Source organism: Tiliqua scincoides, chromosome 4 (assembly GCF_035046505.1).
Source record: "Tiliqua scincoides isolate rTilSci1 chromosome 4, rTilSci1.hap2, whole genome shotgun sequence".
In the NCBI taxonomy this organism is placed as follows: Eukaryota; Metazoa; Chordata; class Lepidosauria; order Squamata; family Scincidae; genus Tiliqua; species Tiliqua scincoides.
In genome coordinates, this window is record NC_089824.1 from 57,384,567 (window position 1) to 57,412,111 (window position 27,545).

General features: G+C 43.2%; 1 protein-coding gene across 2 annotated transcripts in view; it reads right to left on the reverse strand.

Annotated features, from left to right (window-relative positions):
- DLGAP1 (DLG associated protein 1) overlaps window positions 1-27,545 on the reverse strand; it is a 136,756-nt gene that overhangs the window by 66,714 nt on the left and 42,497 nt on the right. The window contains exons 4-5 of one of the 2 annotated variants that reach the window (XM_066623636.1): window positions 22,826-23,070; window positions 8,529-8,554 (exon numbers count right to left, since the gene is read on the reverse strand). In XM_066623636.1, the coding sequence (XP_066479733.1) occupies window positions 8,529-8,554; window positions 22,826-23,070 (271 nt within the window). The remainder of the gene's footprint in view (window positions 1-8,528; window positions 8,555-22,825; window positions 23,071-27,545) is intronic. The other variant, XM_066623635.1, reaches the window with a different exon arrangement.

Genomic DNA, 27,545 nt, shown 5'->3' on the forward strand with positions numbered 1-27,545 from the left:
TGGTTATAGGTATAAGCATTCTGTCCTCCTTTTTATCTGGTCACCTGCAAATGACAGAAGAGAAAATGTGCAAATCTTGTTCCTGTTTTCAGGACAACCCAATTATTATGGGGGCCAGATAAATTACTTTTAGGGGCTGCATTTGGCCCATGGGCCTTGTTTAACAACTCTGGTCTAAAAGGAGAAGATAAGGAAGCTGTCAGAAAAATAAGAGAGTGATGGTAGGCCCTCTTTGATTCCTGTAATTCAAGTGTTGAATATGGGGCTCACAGATTAGGCCCCATGGATGCACGGCGTGTGTGACAGATTAGGAACTGCATGGAGAAGAAACAATGGAAAGATATCTGGAGAACATTTGAATCCAGCCTGAGCATGGGTCCTGCAATTCTGCCAATACCAAGCAGAAAGTATATAGCAAAATCTTCCTTGGTTGACGTAGCTCATGTAAGTACTCATGTTCCTAGGAATTATTTTGATTTCAGCCTGGAGCTTTAGTGATGTGGCACTGGATAAATGGTTCCAGAAGAGCAAATTACAGACTTTATAAATCCGACTAGCAGACAGGAGTAGGATTATTGTACGTGATGTATCACTAGTGATAGGAGTCAGAAGAACATGTTGCCAAATGGTTGTATACACAAAACTGTTTTCTTATCAAACAAAAGTCACAGAAATACTTTCCCATTCATCTGAATAGCTCCAGAAATATAACAGTGTGAAATCTATGCAAAATACTCCAAATGAAAATAGATATATAACTTTAGCTATATTTCTATTTCATAAATCTGGGTACAGACAAGTGCTATCAATCAATCAATCAATCAATCAATCAATCAATCAATCAATCAATCAATCAATCAATCAATCAATCAATCCTTTCATAATCTCCAGGAAGTACTCAGGGAAAGGCTATTTTAGTTTGCAGCATCAATTGCCTTAGACCAGGGGTGCCCAAACCCTGGCCCGGGGGCCATTTGCAGTGCTCAGGAACCCTCAATTTGGCCCATGGGGAGCCCCCAGTTTCCAATGAGCTTCTGCCCCACCAGAAACTTGCTGGAGCCCGCGCTGGTCCAATGCAACTGCACTTAGCACGAGGGCCAACTACTCGACCTCTCATGTGAGCTGTGGGCCAAGGGCTTCCTCCGCTGCTTGCTGTTTCACGTCTGTGAAGCAGCAGTAGCAGCAAAGGAAAGGCCGGCTTTGCTCTGCACAAGGCCTTTTACAGGCCTTGGGCTATCATGAGACCTTCATTTATTCTTACAAGTTCCATCTCTAATATATTCATTTATGTAAATTTATTCAAATTTTAAATGTAAATTCTTTTCTTCCTGGCCCCTGACACACAGTCAGAGAGATGATGTGGCCCTCCTGCCAAAAAGTTTGGACACCCCTGCCTTAAATTTTGGGCAACTTTGTACTGTTCACATATTAAGGTTTCACATGTACATCTAAAATGCAGCATGTTCATGCAATATGCATGTTTTCTGAATCAGAGGATAACATGGATACAAGTGCCAAGGAGCTGGGATTTGCACTGTCATCCCCGACACGTGTATTTGTGGAGGGAAAAGCATTTGAACTGTACAATGTGTTATTCTTTCCATTGGAGTAACTGAGTACAGTAGGTGATCTTAAAACAAAATCCAGCCCCAAACTGTGCAGCTGAAATATTTCAGCAGAATGACACTGCCCTCTAGTGTTTAACTACTATTTTTGTCTTATTATTCATAGTACCTGAAAATACTATGACAAATCGATGTTAAGACAATAAATATATTTATATATATTTAACCACTTTCCAGAGCCTAGGACAGTCCATAACATAACAAACCTCTTGTGACCAAACTGAACCACTTTAGACATGCTCTACCTCTGCACTGTACAAATCAAATCTAAGGTATTAAACAAATTATGTGTCTTCTTGGAGTTTCACATCCATGCAATTCTATGTGATCAACAATCACATTTACAGCCCAATTCTATTCAGAACTGGTGCAGCTGGGCCACCCAACCCACACCATTTTCATCACTGAAATTGGGAACATTTGTTCCTGTCAGGATTCCCCCGCTTCCCACGGACCCTACTTTCCAGGGCAGGGGTCCCAGAAGGCAGAGAGCAGCAGCCAGGGCCCCATACTGGGTCAATGGATACCAGGGGTGGGGCCAGGAATGCCTAAGGGCCAGCAGCTGCTAGCAGGTGCTCCTTTTCAATCCCTCAGGCAGGAAAGGGAGGGGCAAGAGGAAGCCCCATTAGAGGCGGGAGCCCAGTGATGACAAGGGGAGCAGAAAGAGAGGTGAGGCAGGAGGCTGTGTAGTCAACAGCTCCTGCCCAAGACCAGGGCAAACCAGCCAAACCAGGGAGGAGGACCAGGGTGCCTTAACCCCTCCCCCTGAAGCAAGTCTGAGGCCTCTCGCTGGGGCACACCTGCCTCAAACCCCTACAGTTCCCTTACCCTTTTTCAAGCCCCAACCTGACCAATGGGGCTACTTGGATCTGCACCAGCTAATCACTGGTGAATATCCGAGTAGCTCTCATAGGGCTTTAAGGACTGGGACGGGAGTTAGGATATGGTGGATATATCTCTGCCCCCTCTTGGGCCTGAACCACCCCATCCCAAAACACCAACTCCGTTCCATCTTCCCACCACCCTCCTGCCCCTCTGCCACCTAGTGCAGCACTTACCTGCTTCAGCAGCTGTCAGGCTGGATTCAGTGTGGCAAGATGGCACAGGCCTTCCTACTGGTGCTGCCTATTCACAAGTTGTTGCGAATGTGCTTTACAGCATGTTTGTGACAGCTAGCACTGCCACAGTGGTCATTGTGCTGGCATTAGCCCACATCAGGATTGGGCTGTTATTCAGATCATAGGAACAGTTTGATATATTCCTCCAAACTTATTGAATTGTAACCTAAATTTAATTAATTATGACTAAGGAAGTAAGTCGTGACTAAGGGCCCAATCCTGAACAATGCGTGCTGGCTTACCGCTGGCGCGCACTGTCGCAAATGTGCCATACTCTACCACTGAGTGAGTGCCCAGCTGGCCGGTGCTGGGCTACCACTGGGCGGCCACCAGAGCCCCGCTGCTTGGTGGTCGTGTGGACTGCTGAGCAGCAGAGAGGTAACTGGAAGGTGGGAAGGAGGCATTCTGGGGGAGGTGGGGACAGGGTGGAGGGAGGTGACTTGGGGAGGGAGCGGAGAGGGAGGGAGGCGGAGCTCCATTGGATCCAGAGCCCCCATGCTGGGCTCACTGAGGTTCTTGATTCACCACAGACCTTTGGGTTGGTGGTGAATTGTAGCCTCATTGTGAGGCTACTCTCTTTACCCGGGGGAACGGGATGAAGATTCTCTTCTTCTGAGGAGCCGCTGGCGGCTGCCTAGAGTGTGTAGGATGCAGCATCAGCCATTTTCATTTATTTATTACATTTACATTCCACCCTTCTTCCAAGGAGCTCAGGGTGAAAAACTACTAGGTTCTTCCCCACTCCATCTCATCCTCAAAAGGATCCTATGAGTGGGGTTAGACTGAAGGAGAGTGGCCTAGGGTCAGCTAGAGAGCTTTGCAGCTGAGAATTTGAATCCTAGTCTTCCTATTCCTAGGTTAACCACTCCGCAACACTGGCGCTCAAATCTTATAGACTACAACAGTGATTTTCAAGCTTTCTTGTCTCATGGCACACTGACAAGTTACTAAAATTGTCAATGCACACGATCTTTTTTTTACAATTGCACTACGTATTGTGTCTATTAGAGCTACGCATAAAGCTTTCTAATACATCCTCACTTCTCAAAGCTGAGATAGTGGCTGGTCTGATTTTAATTTTTAACTTTACATTTTCCTAGATCAAAAGGCTGCAGCTACTATCCACTCCACTCTTCTTGAAAAGACGAGGCTGGAAGAGGGAACCAATGTGGTGTGAAGTGGTTACAGAATTAACCATTACCTCTTGGAAAAAGAACTTGATAATACTCCTTCCGAAAGCTGTATCAGATTTAAGGGATGTCCAATATTTCTGTCCTTTAAATTCTCTGTTCCCCAATTTGCCCACAAGACATAATCATGGCAGGGTCTGCATGTGCCTTATTCTGAATCACTAACACTGAAGCACAGCATTTGCATTTTGAAAATAAAGATATTTGAGAAGTGACTACTACCAAGGAGAGTGACTCGCCCATGAAATGCACCAACAATATTTGTTTTATAGTATCATTTCTCTCTGAATAGAAAGGATTTTGACCCAAATTTATGGATTTTGAAATGTTAAAAGAATGCAATTACAAATGAGTAATATGGGAACAGATTACTCTGATATGATTGGTATCTCACTTCTGGATACTGTATGTCTAATTCAGTGCTGATGTATAAAGCTAAAAGCACAAAATGAAAAGTTGCAATGTTTTCTGTTTAAAAGCTTCTCCCAAATCCCTGCCACTGAATACAATGGTCTGTTTGGCTAATCACCCCAAAGAGGAGGCTTTGTCAGTTAAGAGCCTAATGCAGTGTGTTCACCAGTTATAGTTTGTGCATATCAAGCAACCCCACTTGCATGGCCTGAAATCTCTGGGTCTCTTTTTTACTAAAATAATAATCTGCCCTGTATATGTGTAATCTTCCTAAAATCACATATGCTTTTTCAAGCTTTCACTCCACATTCTGCTTTTAGATTTCCCTGGAGTCAGGCTTTGGACCAGAAGAAAGAACACAGAACTAACACAGTTCAGGAACAGGAGCTTTGCCTCCAATCATTTTCATGTGATTTACAGATTATTATTATTATTATTATTATTATTATTATTATTATTATTATTATTATTATTATTATTATTATTATTATTAACATAATAATAACTATTATTATTATGTACTCAATTTAACGAGTACTTTGCACAACTGGACGCCCCAGCAATAACACCAGTCGAATTACAGAAGACTGCAATAATTGGCACAGCATCCATCCTTTGTTGGTACCTCATCTACACATAGATGTCAGGCAGATGTCCGTGTGGATGAGGATTTACCAGCTGATAAATGTTGTCATTTTTCTGTGTATACGATCATTATCAGCTGTGTTGTCATTTTGATGTTAATTAATAATAATGATGATGATGATGATGATGATGATGATGCACTACTTAAACGGAAGACTAGACTACAAATAAAATTGCCAGGCTTCGATCAGATACAAGTAAATTGAACGATATGAAAGTCAATAAGCTGAAGAAGGAAAATACCAAACAGTATTTGTTCCAAAATACCATCTAGATTCAAGGAGAATTGTAGAAGTACTTGAAATAATAAGGCAACAGAAGTGCTTATGGTCTGGCTCCACCTTCCTGCCCACATCTGTTCCTCCTTCTCTTCCCCCTCTCTGGATTAACAAAGAAAGAGGGGAATGGAATGGAAAAGGGTAAATGGAGCAGAAGTGGACAGTAGAGCAGAAGGGCAGTGGCTGGTGCACTGCTGGAGAAAGGTCGAGTTTGCCGTTTGGCATATATAGGAGTAGGAAAAAAACTAGGGATAGTTTCCCTACTGAGTAAATGTTCATGAACTTGGTTATCTCTGGACACTTTAATCCGTGAATGCCATTTTCAAAGTCTAGTCTGTAAACAGAAGAATCAGATATAACACACCAGCTAGCCTGCTTCAATCCCAGGGCGTGTACGAAGATTAACTCGTATTTGATAATTTCCATGCTTAATCCTTTGCACAAAAGATTATATGATCATGCTACAAAGTGAATTGTTTAGCTAGGACAACTTTTTATATTCAACTTTGTATTGTTAAGCTGGCAGGATAAGAGACCAGATGTTTTGGATTAATATCTATATGAATTTGGTAAAGGGAGGAGGTTTATTCCTCTTTCTCTTTTTCTGGTACATTCTGTTTCAATGGAGGTAACACCCTGACTCTGGAAGCAGCTTCCTTTCTACAAGATTACTTGTGTAAAACACTTATTCATCCGTAGTTTCTTTCAAAAATCTCCAAATCATCTTGTACCTTGTTTGGTAAAAGTTCATTTCATTGTATGTATTTTATTCAGTGGTGTCACTAGTTGGCTGTCATCCAGCGCAGGGGGTGTGTGTGTGTGGCAATGGGGGTGGGAAAATGGGAGTGGTGAGGGGGTGAAACAAGTTGGGGAAGGGTGGCGACCACCATAAAAAGTTTCCAGTGCAGAGCCCAGGTCTACCTGCCTGGGAGCAGTGGCGTTCCTGTGGGGAACGACATAGGGGCTGTGGACCATACCAGGTGACACACTTGGGGGGGATGGGACACCACGACTGACCAAAATGTGATGCCACTGATTTATTTATAAAAGCAGTTATAAGTTAGTTTCTCAAAGGAGCTCAGAACAGAATACGTCCCCGTTCACTTCCATCCTCACAACAAGATAGATTGAGAGATTGTGACTGGCCCAAGGTCATCTGCCTCAAGCAGCCAGGTCCATGTGCCAGTGGACAGGGAAGGAGCTCTATTGCCGGGATTTCAGCGAGGTGGGGGGTTGGTGGGAAGGAGATGGGGAAGAACAAGGCAGAGACTGGGATGGATCAAGGGCAGGAAGGGGGCAGCATTGGCGGCAGCAGTGCGGCTGATATCCTATCCCTCTTGCTAACCTCAACTGGCCTTCCAGGTCCAACTTGTGCTAGCTGTATAGGAAACAAAGGGCAAAGAAACAAATGTTCCCCTTACCTTGAGGAGGCCTTTGTAGCCTGAAACTCTCCTGAGAGATGCAGCATATCTCCAGCTGGCGCAGCTACATCTACACGTGACTGGGGTAAGGATCCCCCAAATCACCCATGACCTTCACATGTAAGAGCTGTGGTGATTAAGAGAGTTACTTCCATCTGCTGAACAAAAAAATGCTTGGAAAGGAGGAAGAGCATGGTCCTTGAACACAGGCACCAGACTGACATTGCGCTCTTTGTGGAAAGATGAGGATTTCCAGTCCCTGTTAGCAACACCAGTGCTTGGTTAGTTTTGTTTTCATTCAAAAACCTACTTATCTACTTGCAGTTTGAAAAGAGTTTAAGTAATAGCATCCTTTTCAAAAGGATAATCTGGTTCTTTTTATTTCACTGTCAAATGCATTATAGTTGCAGAAGGCACATGTTCCTTTGAATTCAGCAGCAGCATTTTTATACTGCCTTACAAGAAGGGCTTTCTCATCAGCCTGTCAGACTGTAAAAATGTTTGGTGTGCATGATTTTTTCTTTTAAAAAAAAACAGTAAAGAAATATTTTATGCCAAAGCTTCTCCATCCCTGCCCTGGATAATACGCAACCATTTAAGAAATGCATTTTGAAATGCAACAACATATTTTCAAAAGCTCATTTGAAACGGACAGGTATCGACAACGATTCCTTAGTGTTTGAAAATGGTGTTTTGTGATTTTTCCTCCAAGATTCTAATCCAGAATGGATGCTAATTTGCAATTGCTAATATTATCTGTAAAGAAAAAGACAGAGCAACACCTTATCATGCATGATTGGTCCTTCCAAGAGAAAAGTGAGGTGGTCATCTCAGGTGGTTGCTTCAGGGAGGAACAATGCAACTGCTCGCTTATTGGTACCATCCCAACTACCTATAATTTTCTTCTATTCCCTGCTCCACTTAGGAATCATCTGCCACTGCCACCCTGTACCTACTGGACATCTCTGGCTGGCACCACTTTACCTGATAGCACACCAGGGATATGGCACACCAACCACTGCCACTACCCCTGCAGATTGTCCTCCTCCAGCTTCCTTGAATTGAAAAATGGAGGGAATGGAGTGAAAGGGAAAGCATGGTGTAGAACAGAGTGGATGTGCAGTAGCCCATGGACTAGAGTGGATGTGCAGTAGCCCATGGACTAGAGTGGATGTGCAGTAGTCCATCACCCTCCTCTCTTCCACATCGCTTCTTTGCTCTGTCTCTCTCTATATTTAAAATGTAGGGGACAGGACAAGGAGCAGTGTTGCTGCTAGCGCAACATCATGCAAGGAAGTGAGTGAAGAGGATGCACCACCTGATGTGCTGGGTAGTGCTTGCGCTTTTTTATTTGTAAAGTTTAAAGATATCTGATGGAAGCTTATTAACTGACACTATTTTTGGCAGCCAGACCTCATATTAAGATGCAGTAAGCAGCAGATTCACCTGGGTTCTTGGGCACTTGTGAATTCATGCAATAGCATCTCTGCTGTCTGCATGTATAAACAGTGATAGATTATCCCTGTGTAATTATTAAATTCATTGTTACAATCAGTGGCGTAACTAAAGGAGGTGCAAAGCACTACGTTTTGCAGGGAGCCTCACCACAGTGTGCAAGCGGCCGCTCCCCACTGGAGCCATTCCAGGCAGGGGGAACAAATTTGCCTCCATTTGTCTCCCCCATCCGGAATAGCTCCAAAGGAGAGGGGCTGCTTGCACGCTGTGCTAAGGCTCCCTGCAAAATTTAGTACTTTGTACCAGCTACGCCATTGGTTACAATTATTTCATGCTATAGAATATTATTTACTTTTAAACATAGAATGGCACATTCTTGTTCTACATTTGAGTGCAGAGTTGAGAAGAATCCTGAGCTGACTTGTATAGAGGGTGCAGCCGCTGGGCATTCAAAGGAGATGGGAGAAATCCGCTTTAGCAGTTCTGCGTGCAGTTGTCAAGTGGCACCATTTTTCATCTGAGAGGCTAAGATATAAAATAGGCTAGATTATGCTGATATGAGATGTCAATCTCCATCTCAACATTTTCTAATCTAAAAGTTGAAGGAAGGCAAGTTTTTAATTACTCGGCATTCGAAGTATCTTGTTTGGGAATTCGTTTCACTGTAAAGCCAATCAAATTTTGGAACTGTGCCAGTCAGATTACTGGCACAGCTTTCTGCAGTGCAGAATGTGATTAGATAAAGGGAAAATGGAAGTTTGCAACACGAAGCATAATTGACCCTTCTCTAGCTCAACTTGATTGAAATTAGTTGTGATTTTACAGTGAGATTCACGGAAATACAGAAAGAACGGACAATCCATCAGATGTATTTTTTTTAAAAGGCAGATATAAAATGAGAGATGCTACATTTTCTCATAGATCAGAATGGCACAGATTTAGAGGACACAGCAAATTTAAATTCAACAAATAATAAGCTTAGTCTACATAGGCAATAAGCACCTATATAATCTGCAATTCAACATGTTTAATGTTAGGCTTTTTAATCACAACTTGTTTGCCCTAATTTCTTCTTTGTACGTACACCAACATATGTCACTGCACTGAAAAGCATTCAGCTGCAGAGACTTGGGGCCTAATCCTATCCAACTTTTCAGCTCTAATGCAGCTGCACCAATGGGGTGAGCCCTGTATCTTGTAGTGGTGGGGAGGGGGGGGCAGCCATGGAGACTTCCTCAAGGTAAGATTTTTTTTCCCCTTAGGGGCAGGGTTACATTGCAATTGCATTGGTGTGGGAAAGTTGAATAGGATTGGACACTCAGTGGGAAAAAATGTGCCTGGTAGCCATTCCTGTAAACATAGTCCTTGGGAATAGTGATTGTAAGAAAAAACACCTTAATAGGTTTAACACATTTTGAGTTACTTGTGGTGTAAGGCCAATTCTAGAGGGTTCCCCCCCCCCCAGGTGCTGTGTATTGTCTGAATGGTTCTATAGGAATGCAGTTAAAACTGATTTTTCAGGAATTACAATGCACATAACAGCTTGAGCTCCTTTACAAGGTCATGCTCTCATCAAGCACTGCTGGGCATATGCAAATACTTTTACAGCAAGGAGACTAATTACATTGTTTGGTGTGGTTCTTGCAAATGTAGTGACCATTATATCTGAAATAGTTCTGATAATTCCTTAAATAAGTGGTTCTCTAACTAGTGGGTCACGACCCACCAGGGGAACCAGAAGAAGGGCTTTCCCCCTTAAGGGAGTGGCCCTCCTCTGATGGCTGTGACAGTGCTAAAGAGATCACGGTACTGCCACTGCAAGGAGGCTTTTTTTACTTACCGGGGGGGGGGGGGCAGTGCTGGCCTCTTGCCCTTTGGTTTTTGGAGAAAACAGGAAGTAGCTTTAGATTATAGATAAGGACTTTGTAAACAAGTTGTGGAGGAGTTCAGAGGGGCTGTGAGCCTTCAGGACCCTGCAGGAGGCCATCGCTGCTCCCCCAAGTAAGTAAAAAAGCCTCTTGGCAGTGGTAGCACTGCAATCTCTGCAGCACTGTTGCCTCCCCCCCTTCCTGCCCACACAAACACTTACCTGGTTTCCAACTCCCCTGTAGGAAATTGGGAAACACTGCCTTAAGTCATTTCAAACCATTCCCAAGGCAGCAGTTATTCCAGTTTGAGGATGTTGGCATGAATTTGTCTTTTTCCTTTGGACAAATGGGTTTCTGTCAGATCTTGTTCAGAAATGGGAAGTCTATATACTAATGCTTTTTATTTCCCAAGAGTTCACTATCTTGAGTGAGGGTACAGTATTAGCCCCCCCCCCAGCCCCAAGGAAAGAGGAGGAAAACAACTGAATGTTTGCCCACTTCCATGCCCAGAAGGCAACTACTATTTTGAAGGCAGTATTTGTTGTATGCATTAATGGACGCTGGTTTCAAGTTATGAAAAATGCTTTGGTAAATTCCAGGACCCAAAAACCATTGTTGAAAAGCAGGGGTGCGGCATGTGGCCCTCGAGGCCTCTCAATGAGGCCCTCAGGGAGACCCCAGTCTCCAATGAGCCTCTGGCCCTCCAGAGATTTGTTGGAGCCCACACTGGCGTGACGCAACTGCTCTCAGCGGTGACTGTTTGACCTCTTGCGTGAGCTGTGGCATGAGGGCTTCCTCCACTGCTTGCTGTTTCACGTCTGTGATGCAGTAGCGGCAGCAAAGGAAAGGCCAGCCTTGCTTTCTGCAAGGCCTTTTATAGGCCTTGAGCTATTGCAAGACCTTCATTCATTCATATAAGTTCCATCTCTAGTATATTAATTTATGTAAACGTATGTAAATTTATTCAAATTTTAAATGTAAATTAATTCTTCCCCCCCCCCCCGGCCTCCGACACAGTGTCAGAGAGATGATGTGGCACTCCTGCCAAAAACTTTGGACACCCCTGTTGTAAAGAGTAATGAAAAAGAATAGTAGATCAAACTTAAAAGCTTAGATCAAGAAAAAGCTTAAAAGCTAAGAACCATGGCAATATTTTAACTAGTAACAAATCCTGAAAAATGTTCATGAACAGCCACAGTCCATAATAGCACATCCAAGAACTTGTACATGCAGTGGCGTAGCTAATGATCGTGTAGCCCGGTGCCAAGCTCAAAATGTTGCCCTGGAAGTGATGTCACAACCGGAAGTGACATCATGCCTGGGCTTTTTAAAAGTGAAAATTGGGAGGAACCCACCTCCTCTCCCCAGCAGCTCACCACCCACTTGCTCTGCTGCCTCCCCCCAGTCAGTGGCATAGCTAAGGCATCTATCTGCTATCTGGGGTCAAAGAAGATTTGAAACCACCCCCAGACAAAATCAAATTTAATTAAGTAAATAAATAAAAAGTGTGCCCCTGATTGGTTCAAGACACTGTACTGGGGTGAAGAGGGATGTTTATTCTCCCCCTGCTTAATATAAGAGGGGCACCACTTGAAAAAGTACCTTTTTACCCAGTTAGCAGGAGTAAATGTATTATGATACATGGAAATGAGAGCTCATATTAACACCTTATTGGTTTCATGCTGTATCATGATAACATGTCATTGCAACATGTCAGTAACATAATAACATGTCTTTGGCTCTCAACGCAATCAGTCTCATAGGCCAACTTTGAGTTAAGAAAATCCACTTTTTGTTCCATAAGGTAGTTGTGTTCTTCTTGGTTAATTTTCTGGTTAATTGTTCGTAACTTTTGATAGAATACAGATATTCCAATGTGGTTTGCTTCATTGCATTAAGTATTAAATTACCTTCCAATGATATATAACATGATGGTATTATTTATACATACCAAGATTTTCACAATTTTGGTCACTAGTGTCAAGGTCAGCTTGTTGCCGCCCTAAAGCTTGATGCCCGGTGAAACTGCTACCCCCTGCACCTCCTTAGCTACGCCACTGTGTACATGGCCACAGTAAGGCTGCAACTATCCCATTTTGTGCACTAGCTGTCTTTTGTGAACCATTCATTAGCCAGGTAGTATGACCTGCATCAGTGTTGAGCTTTACAGGACTGATAATAAAGGTAAAGTATTGGAAGCACAAATAAGATGGAAATGGAGGATGTAAGAAGATCATACACTCTCTTGTCTGCTGAAGAATACCCCATACTCAAAAGATTATCCTATATAATCCAAATAAGAGTGTACCCCAAATCAAGAGAAGAAGATCATGAAGAAGACCAAGTACAGAATGCCTGCAGAACAAGGAATATGTTCTTTTAACGACAAGATTAAGAACTCAGACATTTTAGTAGTGGCATAAAACTATAGTAAAGCAATGCTCAGGCAAATTTGCTGACAAAGAATCAAAGGAAAGCTTCAGGGAATTTAAGTTTACATTAGCGTAAGAGTCACAATGGATATTTCTGTGAGAAGAATATCAGAAGGTGACCTCTATAGGCTCTCTTGCTCTAACACAGTGATTTTCAACACTTTTCATTTCATGTCACACTGGCGAAGCACTAAAATAGTCAAGGCACAGCATCTGTTTTTTGAGGATATATATTATCATTTAAACAACAAGTATGTGATATTAAGTACGTATAAAAATAAAAAAATCAAGCAAGTTTACACTGCGTAATACACCCAATACAAACAACAGCTGACTGAAGATTGACACTGCTTCTGCCTCCCTCAAACGCCCCCAATGGCCCTACTAATAAATGACCCTCCCCCAAACTCCTGTGGCCCACCTGCAGACCATTCATGGCATGCCAATGTGCCATGGCAAGGTGGTTGAAAATCGCTGCTCTAACATGTTCCCTTGCCATTCTAAAACCACCTGCAGCTAGAGAAACAGAGGGATGCCTTTGTAGTACCAGGTGCAAGCAAATTATGGTCCAAGCCTGCATAGCTGGTAGTTAAGGCCACTGAACATAAGAACATAAGCACATAAGAACATATTCTCTAAAACAGCATAATTTGCAGGGAATAAAGCCCATCCCAAAGCACAACAGGAATTTCATCCACTCAGCTGAACAGGGGGAAACAGATTGACTGAGCAAAAAGCGTGACTGCCTCTTTCTAATCGCCTTCACTTGGAGGGATATTCTACTGATTTCAATGGAACTTCAAGCTGCAAGTATGTTTAGAGCCACAGCCCAAGATAAGCAGGATTGTAGCAGCTAAAAACTGGGCATAGAATTAGTAATAAGCCATTTTCCCGAACAGTTTATTATGTTCAGTAGAAGACAGATTTTATTTCATTCTACAATTTTTATCATACTTTGAGACTGCAATCCGAACCTCAGTTTCCTGGGAGTAAGTCCCATTGAACACAAAAGGACTTACTTCTGAGTAGAACTGCTTAGGATTGTGCCCTTATTTACTTACATACAGCATTTCTATACCACAGTGATGGGCCGAGGCTCAGACTTGAGTCTCAAAAACACGAGTTTTCATGACTTGTACAGATTTGAATGATGCATGTCAAAAAACTTGGGCACTAACCCAGGGATTTCACTCTAAAAATAAAAAGACTCAGACAGACTCAAGTCAAGGCTCACTTTAATGTACGCTTGCGACCCTTTTTTGAGTGTGTGCTTGCTTGCTTGTTTTTTGCCACTGCTTCTGCGACATGTTTCTCGAAAAGAGACTCAAATCAAAATGACTCGAATAATGGCTCTGGATGAGTTGAGATGGCTGCCCTTTATGACTCATGGGTGACTCCACTCAAGGAAAAAAGGAGACTTGGAACTTGACTCAAGATGGCACATGGCTCTGGCACATTCCTGGTATACTAACTTTCTGCCTCAGCCCAGGCACCCAAAGCAGTTTACATCAATGGTTCTTAAACATTTAGCACCTGGACCCACTTTTTAGAATGAGAATCTGTCAGGACCCACCGGACGTGATGTCATGACTGGAAGTGACATCATCAAGCAGGATAATGTTTAAAAATCCAAGGCTTCAATCCTACCCAAACTTACCCAGGAGTAAGTCCCATTTACTGTCATTGTTAAAAAAATACACATAGTAGCTTGTTAAAAGTACAGGTCTGTAACATTTCCCCAAATGCAGTCACATACCAGATTAGCAACAAGTCTAATATATAAAAAATAAAATATTGAAATGAATGGAGACCCACCTGAAATTGGCTCATGACCCACCTATTGGGTCCCCACCCACAGTTTGAGAAACACTGGTCTGCAATTTTAAAATAAACAAGGTTACAGAAGAGTTAAAGAGAAGTATTGTTTCAGACATTTGCTGGTCTTCCCAGGAGCTGGTGACAGATCTTCCTGCACTAGGCAAGTCTTCCAGTAAAACCCAGGAAAAGTAGGGGATAAGCTACCACAACAGCCTTCTCAAACTCTTGACGCGTCTTTCAGGGAAGTCGCAGCACCACTGGCAGTTTGAGCAGAGCATTCACATGACAAAGAGCTCTTCACTACAGTGGTGTCACTAGGGGGTGCAGATGGTACTAGGTGTCACCCTCAGGAGGGGGTGACACCACACCACCCAAGCCTCTGTTCAGCAATTTTCAGTCTGCTCCAGGCCCAGCTGCCCTGTGCTCTCACCAACAATCGTGTTTTTACTGCACACTGGTGAGGATATGAAGCAACTGGGCTTGGAGTGGGCCAAAGACTGCCTAACAGTCCAGAGGCAGTCCAGAGGCGAGCTTTTTGCACTTAGTCAAAATAAAGCCTATAACAAACACAAAACATGAACACAAACATTTCTGGCATCTGCCTGTTTTGACTTCAGTGAGGGACACCTCCAGCTTAAACAACAAAGCAACATTCTATTCCTTAAGGAAGAACTTGAGATTACTTCTGTGCTGCATTATGGAAAAGAAAAAAATAAAAATGATTATGAATTTTTACCGCAAGGATCTGAACCAGATTCAAATAATGCCAGGATGCAATACTGCAGTGTATTACAAGTTCAGTGCAGGAAAGTGAGACACGTGTACCATTTCTGAGATTTAAGGAAGGTAGTTTTTGCTGTGAATTTCTTCTTTTTCCTTTTTGGCATCATAAAATCAAATGAAAATGTTTGCTCTGACAACTTCTTAATAATACATGTATCCTATAGTCCAGGGGTGTCAAACATAAGGATGCGACCCACAGAAACTTTTAATCTGGCCCCCAGGCTCTCAGCTGCTAAGCAGCGTCAAGGCATTACTGCTGAAAGGGCATACCACATGAAAATTTGGCTCTGCCTTATCTTGGAATATGATCAAGATTTGCATATTTTCTCTTCTGCCATTTGTAGCTAATGAGTTTCTAAGTGAGAAAAAAGTTCTTATTTTTGGTTGTGACCTGTTTAATGACATCACTTCCTGCGTAATGGCATCACCTCTGGCCTTCAGCAGGCAACATGAATGCTATTCGGCCCGCTGTATGAAATAAGTTTGATACCCCTGCTATAGTCCATAACAACTCACTGAGACAATTAGTGTTATGGAGTGCTGTATACATATCTATTTAAGTGGTCTGAAAATCCGTAGTATATAATGTATCAGATAAATAAATATGTAATAAGGGAATTTCTGAAGTAGGAATTATTGGCAAGATGAAATGGTAGTAGTTTCAAATGCCTTGTTCTAGTATGAATGCATTCAGTTTGCTGATTAAAATGGCCACAAAGTTTTCCTTCAAACAATCATTAGAGGATTCTCTTGATTAACCATCTTATTTGCAAGTTCTAAAAGTGAATTCAACCTTACTTGAGGTTATATTACAGGCTGATTCTGATACCTCATTACACTGGCAGTTATTATGTCTGGATTCACACTAGTGCAGTGTTTCCCAAACAGATGGTGGTTTTTGAAACTGAAAATCCGAAAGCCTGATAGCTGACAAGGAAAATGTATTGAGCCTTATGAGCCCATAAGAAGAGCCCTGCTGCATCAGGCCCAGGGCCCATCTAGTCCAGCTCCCTATATCTCACAGTGACCTACCAGATGCCTCAAGAGATACACACAAGACCACAAGATACTTGCATCTCGCTGCCACCTCCCTGCATCTAGCATTCTATTTACGTTCACAACCCCCCCAGCAAAGACACCAGATTGCAACTGGGTTTAACTTGTGCTATTTTATTAAATACAGTGACCAATTTTAATGCATGAAACCTACTGAATATACCTTATGCCCATGGATAGCAGTTTTTTCACCTACCCCAGGGGGTAGGTGAAAAAACTGCTATCCATGGCCAATTCGGATGATAGAAAAAAATTCTAGGTGCAGCCATACCATCGATTTGTACAATGGCATCATAATATTACCTGTTTTATTCTCAATCCCATTTTTATTTAATCCTAGCATGGAATTGGCCTTCTTCACCACCGTTGCACATTGGGTTGACACTTTCATCAAGCTGTCCACCAGCACCCCAAGGTCTCTCTCCTGGAAAGCAAAACTGAGCCACATGTGAATGATGCCATTTTTACTGAGCAGCAGGTGGCGGGAGCAGCAAACAGTTGCCTGCTGCCCTCTCCAGTTTGTTGCCGTCAGAGCCGGTCTCTCTATACCTGTCCTTTCCTCTGTGCAGGTTCATTAAGCCATTTCTGTCCAGCCCACAGGTGTGCACATTTGATCCCTGTTGCGTATATGCAGCGTTGAGCAGAAATGGCTTAATCATAGGAAATGTGTGCTGGTATCACTTTCACTGCACTCTGCATTTCCTGCTTTGTTTAAAGAGCCCATGTGGAGGAAGGAGACAGGTAAGGTGTACAAGGGGTTGTGAGTGTCAGCAGTGGCAACAGCAGCATGGAGGACGGTACTATTTGGCTTCCTTAACTTCAGATGGCCCTGTGTTTGGCCTTCCTCTTCCCTATGAGACTGCTTCTGTCTGTTAAAAGGCAGGTACATGAATTTCAAAAAGAAACTCCCTTTGAACAGAGAGTGTAAAATACTAGTATAATTTCAGACACTGATGGAATCTAAGACATTCCACTCAAAGATCTAAGAGCTCTTCATTCTGTCCAAAATTGACTTCCTACTCCTAAGTCTGTTTAGAGTTGGCTGCTTTTATGAAGTTGGTCTTGTCACCTTCCTGCCTCAATGTGCAAGTTTAACGATTCACTGAAGTGGCCCCAGGGTTTCTAACCTGGGTGGTTGTGGGTTGATTTTATGACATGCTGAGCCACTGCATGTTGCTTAACAGAGAGAACAAAAAAGAGTCTTTTCTCTGAGTGTGATAATAATTACAAAAGAACAAAACGAAAAAGGAAGGCTGTTCAAAGAGAGGAACTAAGAATAGTAACTGCAAAAGGAATACCATTACATGGAATCAGTGATAGACTTTTTTCTTGAACACACCGGAACACAGGAAAAAATAAAGATCAACAAAATCAATTAAAAGAGATGGGAGATGCAAATGGAGAAAAAATAAAACTCCAACAACAACAGAAAGACTTGATTCTAAGAAGTGATCTCCAGAAGCACTGAATGTACTTCTGAGGCTCACATTCCATCCATGAAGGTCTATTGCATATACATATGCAATATCCCTTGATTGCTCATCTCCTGATTACTCAGTGTGAGATGATTCACAGAACAATGTGTGAACTAACCCATGAAAAAAATGTTATCTCCTGTAAGGGGCAAGGATATGTTTTGTCTGTGGTATTTGGCCTGTAATAACTTACTCAAACATGTATGCCTCTACTCAAAGCTACTATCATCAGAACATCTATGTGTGGAGAGTTCTTTAGCTGGAAACTCTACCAAAAATGACTTGCCCTTATCAATACAGAGTATTCTTAAAGGTGTCATAAGGGAGATTTGTAGTATTCCAGAGAATACTGTGGGGAGAGGAAAAACACCTTGTACTTCTATGTGAAGCAAAAGTCTTCAACCTTTTTTGTGCCACAACCCCAATCAATCAATCAATCAATCAATCAATCAAGCAAGCAAGCAAGCAAGCAAGCAAGCAATCCAAGTATGAGATTGGGGACCCACCATTAGTCCCACCCCCCTCCTGGGACCCTATTCACTCACTCCCTGCCCCTGTTGCTGCCTACTTCTCACCACCGTTATGTCCTCCCTGCACTGTTCACTGTAACCAATCATTCTTATTAGAGAGAGCAGAAAAAGCCTGGTACTAGAGAAAGCTATTTTAGCACAATTGCTAAGAACCTGAGCAGGCCTGGTACACAATCTCCTGGTACCTGAAGGAGTACATCAGTTCCTCCTTTACCTGGTGGGGTTCTAGTCTAGTGGTGTTCAACCTTTTTCATTCCTGTAAGCTGCCGTGATCCCACAACTGAGGCTTCATGACCCCAGCATTGAAGAACACTGGAATAGAGTGTATGGCAGTTCTATAGAAATATATAGTCAATCTTGCCCGTGGTCCAGAGGTGAGAAGAAGAAATGAAGCAGAAGGAGGGGTGCAAATAAACCCATAGGATATTGTGCTTCGGAAAGGACCTTGGAAAAACCCAAAGCTTGCAAAAAAGAGGTTCACGTCACACTAAGTTACAGTGGTGGTAAATCAAGGGGAGTCAGATTTATCATTGCTAGTTACACTTGAAATCCATAGGCAGGAGAAAGAAGAGTGTATCAAGCATGTCTAATATCCAGGGAAGGACTGAGTACAGTTCATTAAAGCCTTCATGCAAGGTAAGGTTAAAACTTTAAGATAGATTCAGAGGAAGCTGAAATGTTGTTTGTCAGAATCTTTTCCATGGTTCAGCTCCTCTTGTCTTTTCACGTAAGTCCAAGACATGATCTGCTCTCTGGCTTCATTACAGAGTTGCCTCAAACGTGTTCTTCCTTACTAATGAGTAGGTGACCTTGGGAAGGTCATTCTATTTTAGATTCAAGAATACCTCATTGAATTCATGATGGATTGCAGCTGAAAAAGTCTCACTCCAGAAAATATGCATTCATGTCTTGTTCGGGGCTCCATAACACAGACAACTTATCTCAACTCTGTGTCATCTTAACTAGATGAGTGCAGAGATTCATGCATAATTTTGATTGAACTCTGGTGGACACAGACAACCAGAATCTGTGTGGTTAAACCTGTATCACTTTGCAGAACAATACAGATGACCAAGCTATCCTAGGCTGGCAGCACTCATCCCAGCTTAACAGCTGGGTGCAGGTGGGGAGATGGCAGCAGGTGGCAAAGGCAGTCCACCCCTTTTTTCTGCTGGGACGATACTCTTTCCATTTGCTCTCAGTTAGCAGGAAGAGGGCCAAAGAACTGACTGACGACCCCTCATCAATTTGCCGCTCCCCCCCAACTCAGGAGGTATGTGGCAGGAGGTACGGTCTGGAGGTTGAGCTGTCGCCTTGCCTGAAAAGCTAAGCAGGATTAGCTCAGGCCTCGCCTTGAATGGTGACCAGAAGCCACTGGAATGAGCGGAGAAATGTGGAAGAGCATGGAATGCGGTGGAATCAGCTGGCAAGAATGGATAACATCTTGAGAACCTGGGAGGCGATTTGTAGCTGCCTGTGGAAGCTTAGAAAGTGCAAGACCTATGCAGCCAGGACGACGATTGCACCATGAAAGGAAACACCTGGAGAAATGGAGGGTTCTATGAGTTCTCTCATAGAATAATATCTGTAAAAATCCATTTGAAAAATGGGGTCTATGAGAAAGGCGGGATATAAATACTGCAATTAATAAACTCACTGCAAAACACAGTGCTTTGAACTGGCATTACGGGTGGGCCAGCCTTGAGTTCAATCATGTGTTCCTCCAATGCTTTGTTACAAACAACTGTACACTACTTCTATGATGCTGTCTGTGTTCTCGGTAATACTGAAACAGCAATGATGTATAAACCATTAGAATTTGTGTTATAGCTTTGCCTGTATTCCTAGAAAGCGGTTTCTTAGAATAATTACATACAGACCAGGGTTTCCAACTTTTTCCTGGCAGGGCTTCTGTGTCACAACTCATTAGCAGACAGAAATGTAACAGTCGGACATTTTCCCAGCATGGAGGTTACAGTGATAGGACAAAGTCTACCTGTTGCTTCACCTCCCCTCCCCTCCATCTGTTAATGCAGGTCCGAAAAACATACAGAACAGAGGAAAACCAAAACCAGAACCTAGCAATCCCAACAGAGTTCCATACCAAAGGAAGATGTGGCAGTGGTGAAGATAGCAATGGATAAATATGAGCCAGAATGACAGCCTGTGTGATGAAGACCTCTGTCAGTTGAGAAAAGAGAATTATATTTCTGACTGCAGGCATCTCTTTTTGATGCAGGCATTATATGCCTTTCTCACTTCTGGCTTGAAGTACTGCAGGAAACCACATGGAGCTGCACTTGAAGCTTGTTCAGTAATCACATCTGGCTAAGAATTGCAGCTGCCACCCGGCTAAGTGGTGCTAGGCAGCGGAAGGTATTAAACTAATTTTTCAACAGCTGCATTGACTTCCTACTCCCTCCGAGCCCAGTTCAACATGACAAGTTTATTCTATAAAGCTCTAAGTGATTTCAGCTCAGGCATTTTTCAGTGGCTGCCCCTTTCAAATGGGTTGCCACAGGAGATGGGAGAGAAATCTATGATTTTCCAATTCCATTTATGTTTTTGCTATAATGGGCCAATAATCTTCTTCCTACCCATTGCTCTAAGGTGGGCAGAGCAACAACTGTTCAGGCAATGACAGCCTTTTGTACACATCCATAAGACAACAAACGCATCAATATATTTTTAAAAATGGATAAATTACGCATGCTTTGTTGATTAAAATGTACAGACACAGTATACATTTTGGTTTTATGAAGATGACATTCACTTTCGTAAATGTCTGCAAGGCATTCAGTAGACTCTAACAAAAGCCCTGGATAACACCACTGTCTTTCACACAGTTCATCATGGTAACTTCTTCCCAAAACCTAGGAAAAGATGGACTATGGTTGTCCATTCTGAAGTCAGTGCTTGCATCTTTAAAAGCTCTACAGCAGTGGTTCCCAGTCTTTAGGAGCCCATGGATCACTGAAGCAAAAATTGGAATAGTCATGGACCACATGCAACCCCCCCTCCCCCCAGCACACAAAAAATACAATTAAATTTGTAATAATTAGAGAAGATTTATTAGAGATTATCGGCCGTCTCTGGTGGTCTGTGGGGAAGCGTCTCCCAAATAAGTGTTCCCCCCACGAACTACCAGAGCATGTGGAGAACAGACTGCCATAGCTGCAACCAATCCTTCATGGGAAAGTGATAGAAGACAATTTTCTTTTTCTTTTTTTTCCTGAGACCTCACAGACCAGCTTTCAGGGTCTCACGGACCACAGGCTGGGGACCAGTGCTCTACAGCAATGACAGATGCTGCAGTCACAATGATTCCTCCTTCACTCTTCGGCCAGTCCTTTGCTTAAACACTTGCCCCACTTGGCAATTCGCTGGCTGGAGCAGATGGAACAAAAGATAGGCAAAGGGCCTTGAAAGAGAACAAATCATGGGATGGGTAGATGCATAATCTCTTGGATGGTCAGCACATATACGAACACAGGAATCATCTCTGAACAAGGCTCCAGCAGCCCTAGGATTGACATCTCTGGTATGATATTGCTGCAATATTGGGAATGAAAGGGCTACGTCATGCTACAGACCTGCCATCCCTCTAGTTCTCACATGTACTACTGGGATAATACATATGAAAACCTCCTTGTGCTACTATTCTGGCTATTTTATGCTTTCATCTGCAACTTGATCAGAAGTTCAACTCTGCCTCACCCCACCCCACCCCACCCAGAGTCACCTTTAAGCATTCGCAATGCATTACAGGTAACTTGAATTGACTTTGGGCATCAACAGAATGAAGAAGCACCTAGAACAGGGGTCTCCAAATCTCAACTCGGGGGCCAGATGCAGCCCACGACAAGCGTCTATCTGGCCTGCAACAAGCCTCTGGTCCTCTGCAAGCCTCTGGCCCGCTCAACCGAATGTGACCAGAGGTGTGCTCCAGCTGTGTCTGGAGGGCCATGCACCTCCCCTCAGAATGCCTTGTAAAGGCCTAAAAACATCACCTCATGGTTTTCCTGAAAAACCAGAAGTGATGTTTTAGAGCTGTCTGACGCTTTCTTAAGCTTTCTAATGTATTTATTTAAATTTTATGTTTAAAATTTATTTATTTCTCTGGCCCTCATCACCCTGCCAGATATTTGATGCGGCCCTCTGGCCTAAAGGTTTTGAGACCCCTGCCCTAGAATACTACAAAACAGAGGCTGTGTTAAATCATCAGCATGTGTCAAAGGTCACTATACAGTTGGGAAATGTTTAATAGAGCTATTGCACAGAAGTGTGCCATTTTTTGTTTTGTTTAAACAAAAGTAAAGTTTTTAAAAGTAAAGCACAAGAAGGTTTCTGATTCCTTTCATATACAGAAGTGTCATTCATAACCCTCTCCACACATATCATTTCACCTCTCCATAGTTCCTTGCCAACAACTGTCTTTTCCCCATTGCAACTCGAGTGGTTTGGAAGTTCCTCTAAATCCCTTTATTTCAGAAGTTGTTATGCGTTACAAGTATGCCCAGGTTGGCTCATCTCTCCTTCAAGCACACTCAGTCACATCAGAGGGCTTTAACCATCTCCAGTGCTTCTGTTCAGTATTGGTCTGTGGGGACGGGACTTCAAGCAAAGGAGTGGAAGGTGATGAGCAACCTTTATTGGCCATTTTGGGAATTAAAGTTTCACCTTTCCAATCTGCTTCCAATTTCTTTTACCTGCGCAGAACTCACCGGTGCTGCTTTGGATGGTCCTCACCGTGGTGGTTGTGCGCGGGGGAGAAGAAGACCTCAGTGACAGACATTCGTCGTCTTGGGAACAGCCCTTCTCGATGGCTCTCACATAGCTGTGGCTCCTCATGCGGAAGCAGCCTGGCATTGGCAGGTCCAGGGCTTCGACTGCCTGAGACTCCAGTTCACTGAAGACAGACTCACAGACGGATTCAAACTGACCATTTACTTCCATCTCACTCACCTGCAGGCAAAGAACAGGCATATGAATGATATGCAATGCAGCAGTCCAGTTTGCACTGTTTGGGAGCAAAAGGGGGAAAAAGAGGTAAAACCCTTGAATCTCTAAAAAATCCCCAAACAGGTCTTTTATCAGACTATTTCTTCCTGGTGTAGGATGATACAAGCTGTCAAAATCAGTACAGATATATGTGGAATACTTTCATGCTCCAGAAGCAAGAAGTGTCACCTACATAAGAACATAAGAACAGCCCCACTGGATCAGGCCATAGGCCCATCTAGTCCAGCTTCCTGTATCTCACAGTGGCCCACCAAATGCCCCAGGGAGCACACCAGATAACAAGAGACCTGCATCTGGTGCCCTCCCTTGCATTGGCATTCTGACAGCCCATTTCTAAAATCAGGAGGTGGCACATACACATCATGGCTTGTAACCCATAATGGATTTTTCCTCCAGAAACTTGTCCAATCCCCTTTTAAAGGCATCCAGGCCAGATGCCGTCACCACATCCTGTGGCAAGGAGTTCCACAGACTGACCACACGCTGAGTAAAGAAATATTTTCTTTTGTCTGTCCTAAGCCTCCCAACACTCAATTTTAGTGGATGTCCCCTAGTTCTGGTGTTATATGAAGGTGTAAAGAGCATCTCTTTATCCACTTTATCCTTCCCATGCATAATTTTGTATGTCTCAATCATGTCCCCCCTGAATGATTTATTTCTTATTATGTGGAATATGACTATGTCTACATCAAATGCAGAACATTTATCTTGGTAAAAGCAACAAAAAAGCAAGTGTTAGGAACCAACTCAGAGCTTAGTTATGAAAAGCCACTCTTAAGTCCCCCAGCATTGAAAATCATATGCCAGCATCACTGTCAGCTCTAATTAAATAAAAAGGGTAAGTTTTAATCCTTACTTGAAGAGGGTAAAATGTCAAAGTACGATCTTAAAGGGAGAAGAAACCTTTTAAATTGTGCTTTATTTAAATATAATTTTTGGTTTCTAAGATGGCAAAATTGCCCACCTGGATTTTATTAAGACACTTGATACAGCAGCATATAGCTATGAACTAAAAATATGATGAAATAAGGAATGGGACTGGGGAATTTATGACAGGAGTTCAGCAGGATGAAAGAAAAAGTGACATTGTGTTCACTCAAAGCAGGGAAGTTACTAATGGAGTTTTGCTATATATTTTAACCAGCTATGACATCTGTTTTGCACTTTAGCAGTATTTTTAAAGTGCAATCCTATGCAAGTCGACTCTGAAGATGAGTTCAATGGAACTTGTTTCCATGTAACTGTGTATTGGATTGCAACTTGAGCATTAATCCTATGCGCACTCATCTAGGAATAGCTCCCACTGAACTCAACAGGACTTACTTCTGAGCAGACATCATAGGATTGGTCTGTTAGGCCTCAACTCTATTGGGGCCTTGTGCTGCCGGAACAAGTATTCTGTTAGTACAAGTTCCTTTACAGTGCCATGAAAGCCAGGCTGCTGTTGCACGCTACTTGGCCACTGCCGTAGATGGCAAGAGGTATGGCTCCACAGACGCCAGTAAGTTGCTGATGGGGGCAAGCCATTCGTGGGGAGGGGCATGATCAGGGAAGAAGGAGATGGATCTGGCATCAGTTGTCCCCCTCATTTTTCTGCCCATTGTGCTTGGCTCTTCTTGTACTTGCACCACTATAAAGCTGGCATAGGTCCAAGGAGATCTATAGGCCAGTGTTTCTCAACTAGTGGTACTCGCACCACTGGTGGTACTTGAGGTGGTGTACGGTGGTACACACAGGGACCCCAGGCCCTGCCACCTGACAGTAAGACCAGCAATGCTAATGTGACAAGCAGAAACAGGGGGCTCAGATCAGTGGGCAGACTCCAGTGTGCGCTTTTTGCACTCTCAAAAAAGCCCTCCCGTCTGCCCTGAGCCTCTTATTTGAGTTTGTCACATTGTGTCTGGTTTCCAGTCTGGAAGTATCTGGTGATGACATCCTCACCAGTTACTTCTGGTGGTACTTGTGAAGTGGTATGGTGGGGGCCAAACGTTGAGAAATGCTGCTATAGGGGCTTGGGCAGCCTACTAGGGGTAAGGAAAAAATATTTAATTTTAATTTTAATATTCAAATATTTAATTTTAATATTCAACCCTTCAAAACAATTTTTTAACTTATCTCTTGCAGCCTGTCCAATCCTCTCCACCATAGCATGCAGCCTGTGCTCAGTGAGTGCATGCCATAATGTGGTGGGGGATCGGATTGGGCAATAGATCCCCTAAGAACCTTCTGAAACAGTTTGTCATAACACACACCAATTTCCCAGAGCCACTGAATGAGTTTCAGAGCTGCGTGTGATTTTGAACATATGTTTCCTGTGTCCAAGCCAACCATGCTAACACCAACATACTGGATCACGAATCTCCAGCCATAGTCTTACAAAATACCTTATCCTAAGTGTGTCAGTCAACAGTCAACAGACTCAGTCAACAGACTGAGGCAAAGAGGCAAAGAAGGAAGACCCGGAGCCAGGGAGACACACTAGCGACAGACTACATTTGCTCCCAGTGTGGAAGGGATTATCACTCCTGAATTGGCCTTTTCAGCCACACTAGATGCTGTTCCAGAACCACTTTTCAGAGTGCGATACCACAGTCTTCCGAGACTGAAGGATGCCAATGAAGTGTGTTTGGTTTCTCATCTTTTTGCTGCTCACAACATGGAGAATATTTAAAGGATATCTGGTAGATATTTAAAGGAGAATATTTAAAGATATCGGTATACCCAGCTCTATAGTTGCCTGTACACAAGGTGTTTTATTCTAGTATTGTGGTGTAATGGCAGTAATTTCTGATACCATGGTTCTGTGAATCAATTGGAATTACTCAAAGCTGTTTTGTATGGGATAAAAATTTCAAAGCAAAAACAAGTAAGCCTAAGGGCCAAACAGAACAGCAAATGAATAGCTGCTCTTGAAAGCAATCAGGGTTTGCTGTGCATCTCTTCCAACCTTAATTTTCTATTATGCCTAGTAAAACTTGTCCATGTAGTGACACCATCCTGTTCAATCTTCATCACCACCATCAGAGCAGTCTATAATGTGAAGTGGGGTGGTAGTGAGGAAATGTAGAAAGACGCGACGTGATGATGCAAAGTAACTCCTACTATAAGTTATAAAAGGGGTGGGGATATTGAGATGCATGGGGCTTGTTTTTGGTGACAGTCGCACATTTGCTGTAACATACATGTCAGGGCATCCTGTGGGCATTGGGACTGCTCCCTCTCCTTTCTTCCCTTCCCTTCCCTTCCCTTCTGGTGGTTGGTTCAGGCTGTTGGGGGCGACCCAAGTTCTCCAGGGACTTAAAAAGGTTGGATGGGGAGGGAGTTAACCCACTCTAGGTCCTCCTCCACTGGCCCCTGGAGATCTGTCAGTGGGCATGGTATGACTGCAAAGGCTTTGATGGGGGTGTCGTTCTCACACTACCCTCAGGAGGCAAACTTTCAGGCCCTCTCATAGTGGCCTGGGTGGTCTTATGTCTTGTTCTCCCCACACTGCCCCTTCTTGTCAGGGTTCTCCTGGTCCCACCCACGGGTCATTACATAAGATTCTCAACTGTGTGTCCACTGTGGCAGGTTGGCTGGTCCCCTCCCTGGCATTCCTCCCCTACTTCTTCTCTTCCTCATCATCTTCAGCGATGCTGGCTAGTCATGTTGCATCAGGACGGGAAGTGTTCTCGCTGGTATTTCTAGTCCCCACATTCCTATGGGGATTAGTTGCCATGCCATATGGCCTTGGTGGGGGCACAATCAGTTGCCTACTGGCTGATTTGGTGGCTGGTGTCCCTGGGGTGCTGAAATGAGTGTGTCCGAGGCCAGACAGTCTAATGCTCATTTTAAATGAGAGAACTGAATGCTCTCCAAGGACTTGCTGGTGAGACTCTAAATCAGGGTTGTCAATGCTGCTGAGCTGTGCTGTGCTGAGCTGAGCTGTCTCTGCTGAAAGGGTGGCCCACATGATAATTGGGCTCTCCCATATCTTGAAATATGATCAAGATTTGCGTATTTTCTCTTCTGTCATTTGCAGCTAATGTTCCAAATGAGAAAAAGGTGCTAATTTCTGATCACGACCTGTTTAACGACATCACTTCCATCCTAATGACATAACTTCCGGCCCTCAGCAGGCATCTTGAATGCTATTTTGGAAACACTGCTGTATGAAACAAGTTTGACTCTGGATATGGTATAAGCTGCTAACACTGTGAATAGTGACACAGAAGGCTATTAAATGCTTGAATACAAAGTCAGAGACAAGACTGAAACAGGGATTCTATTCAAAGGCAACACTGAAACCAGCTATTTGATAATCCATTGTATCACATTGTTTCTAAAAGAAACGCTGGAAACCTCACAGTCCATTCTAAAGACACAACAGGCTCAAAAGTAGGTCCTAGTTTAGCAGGAAAAAATTATTCTGCTTGAAT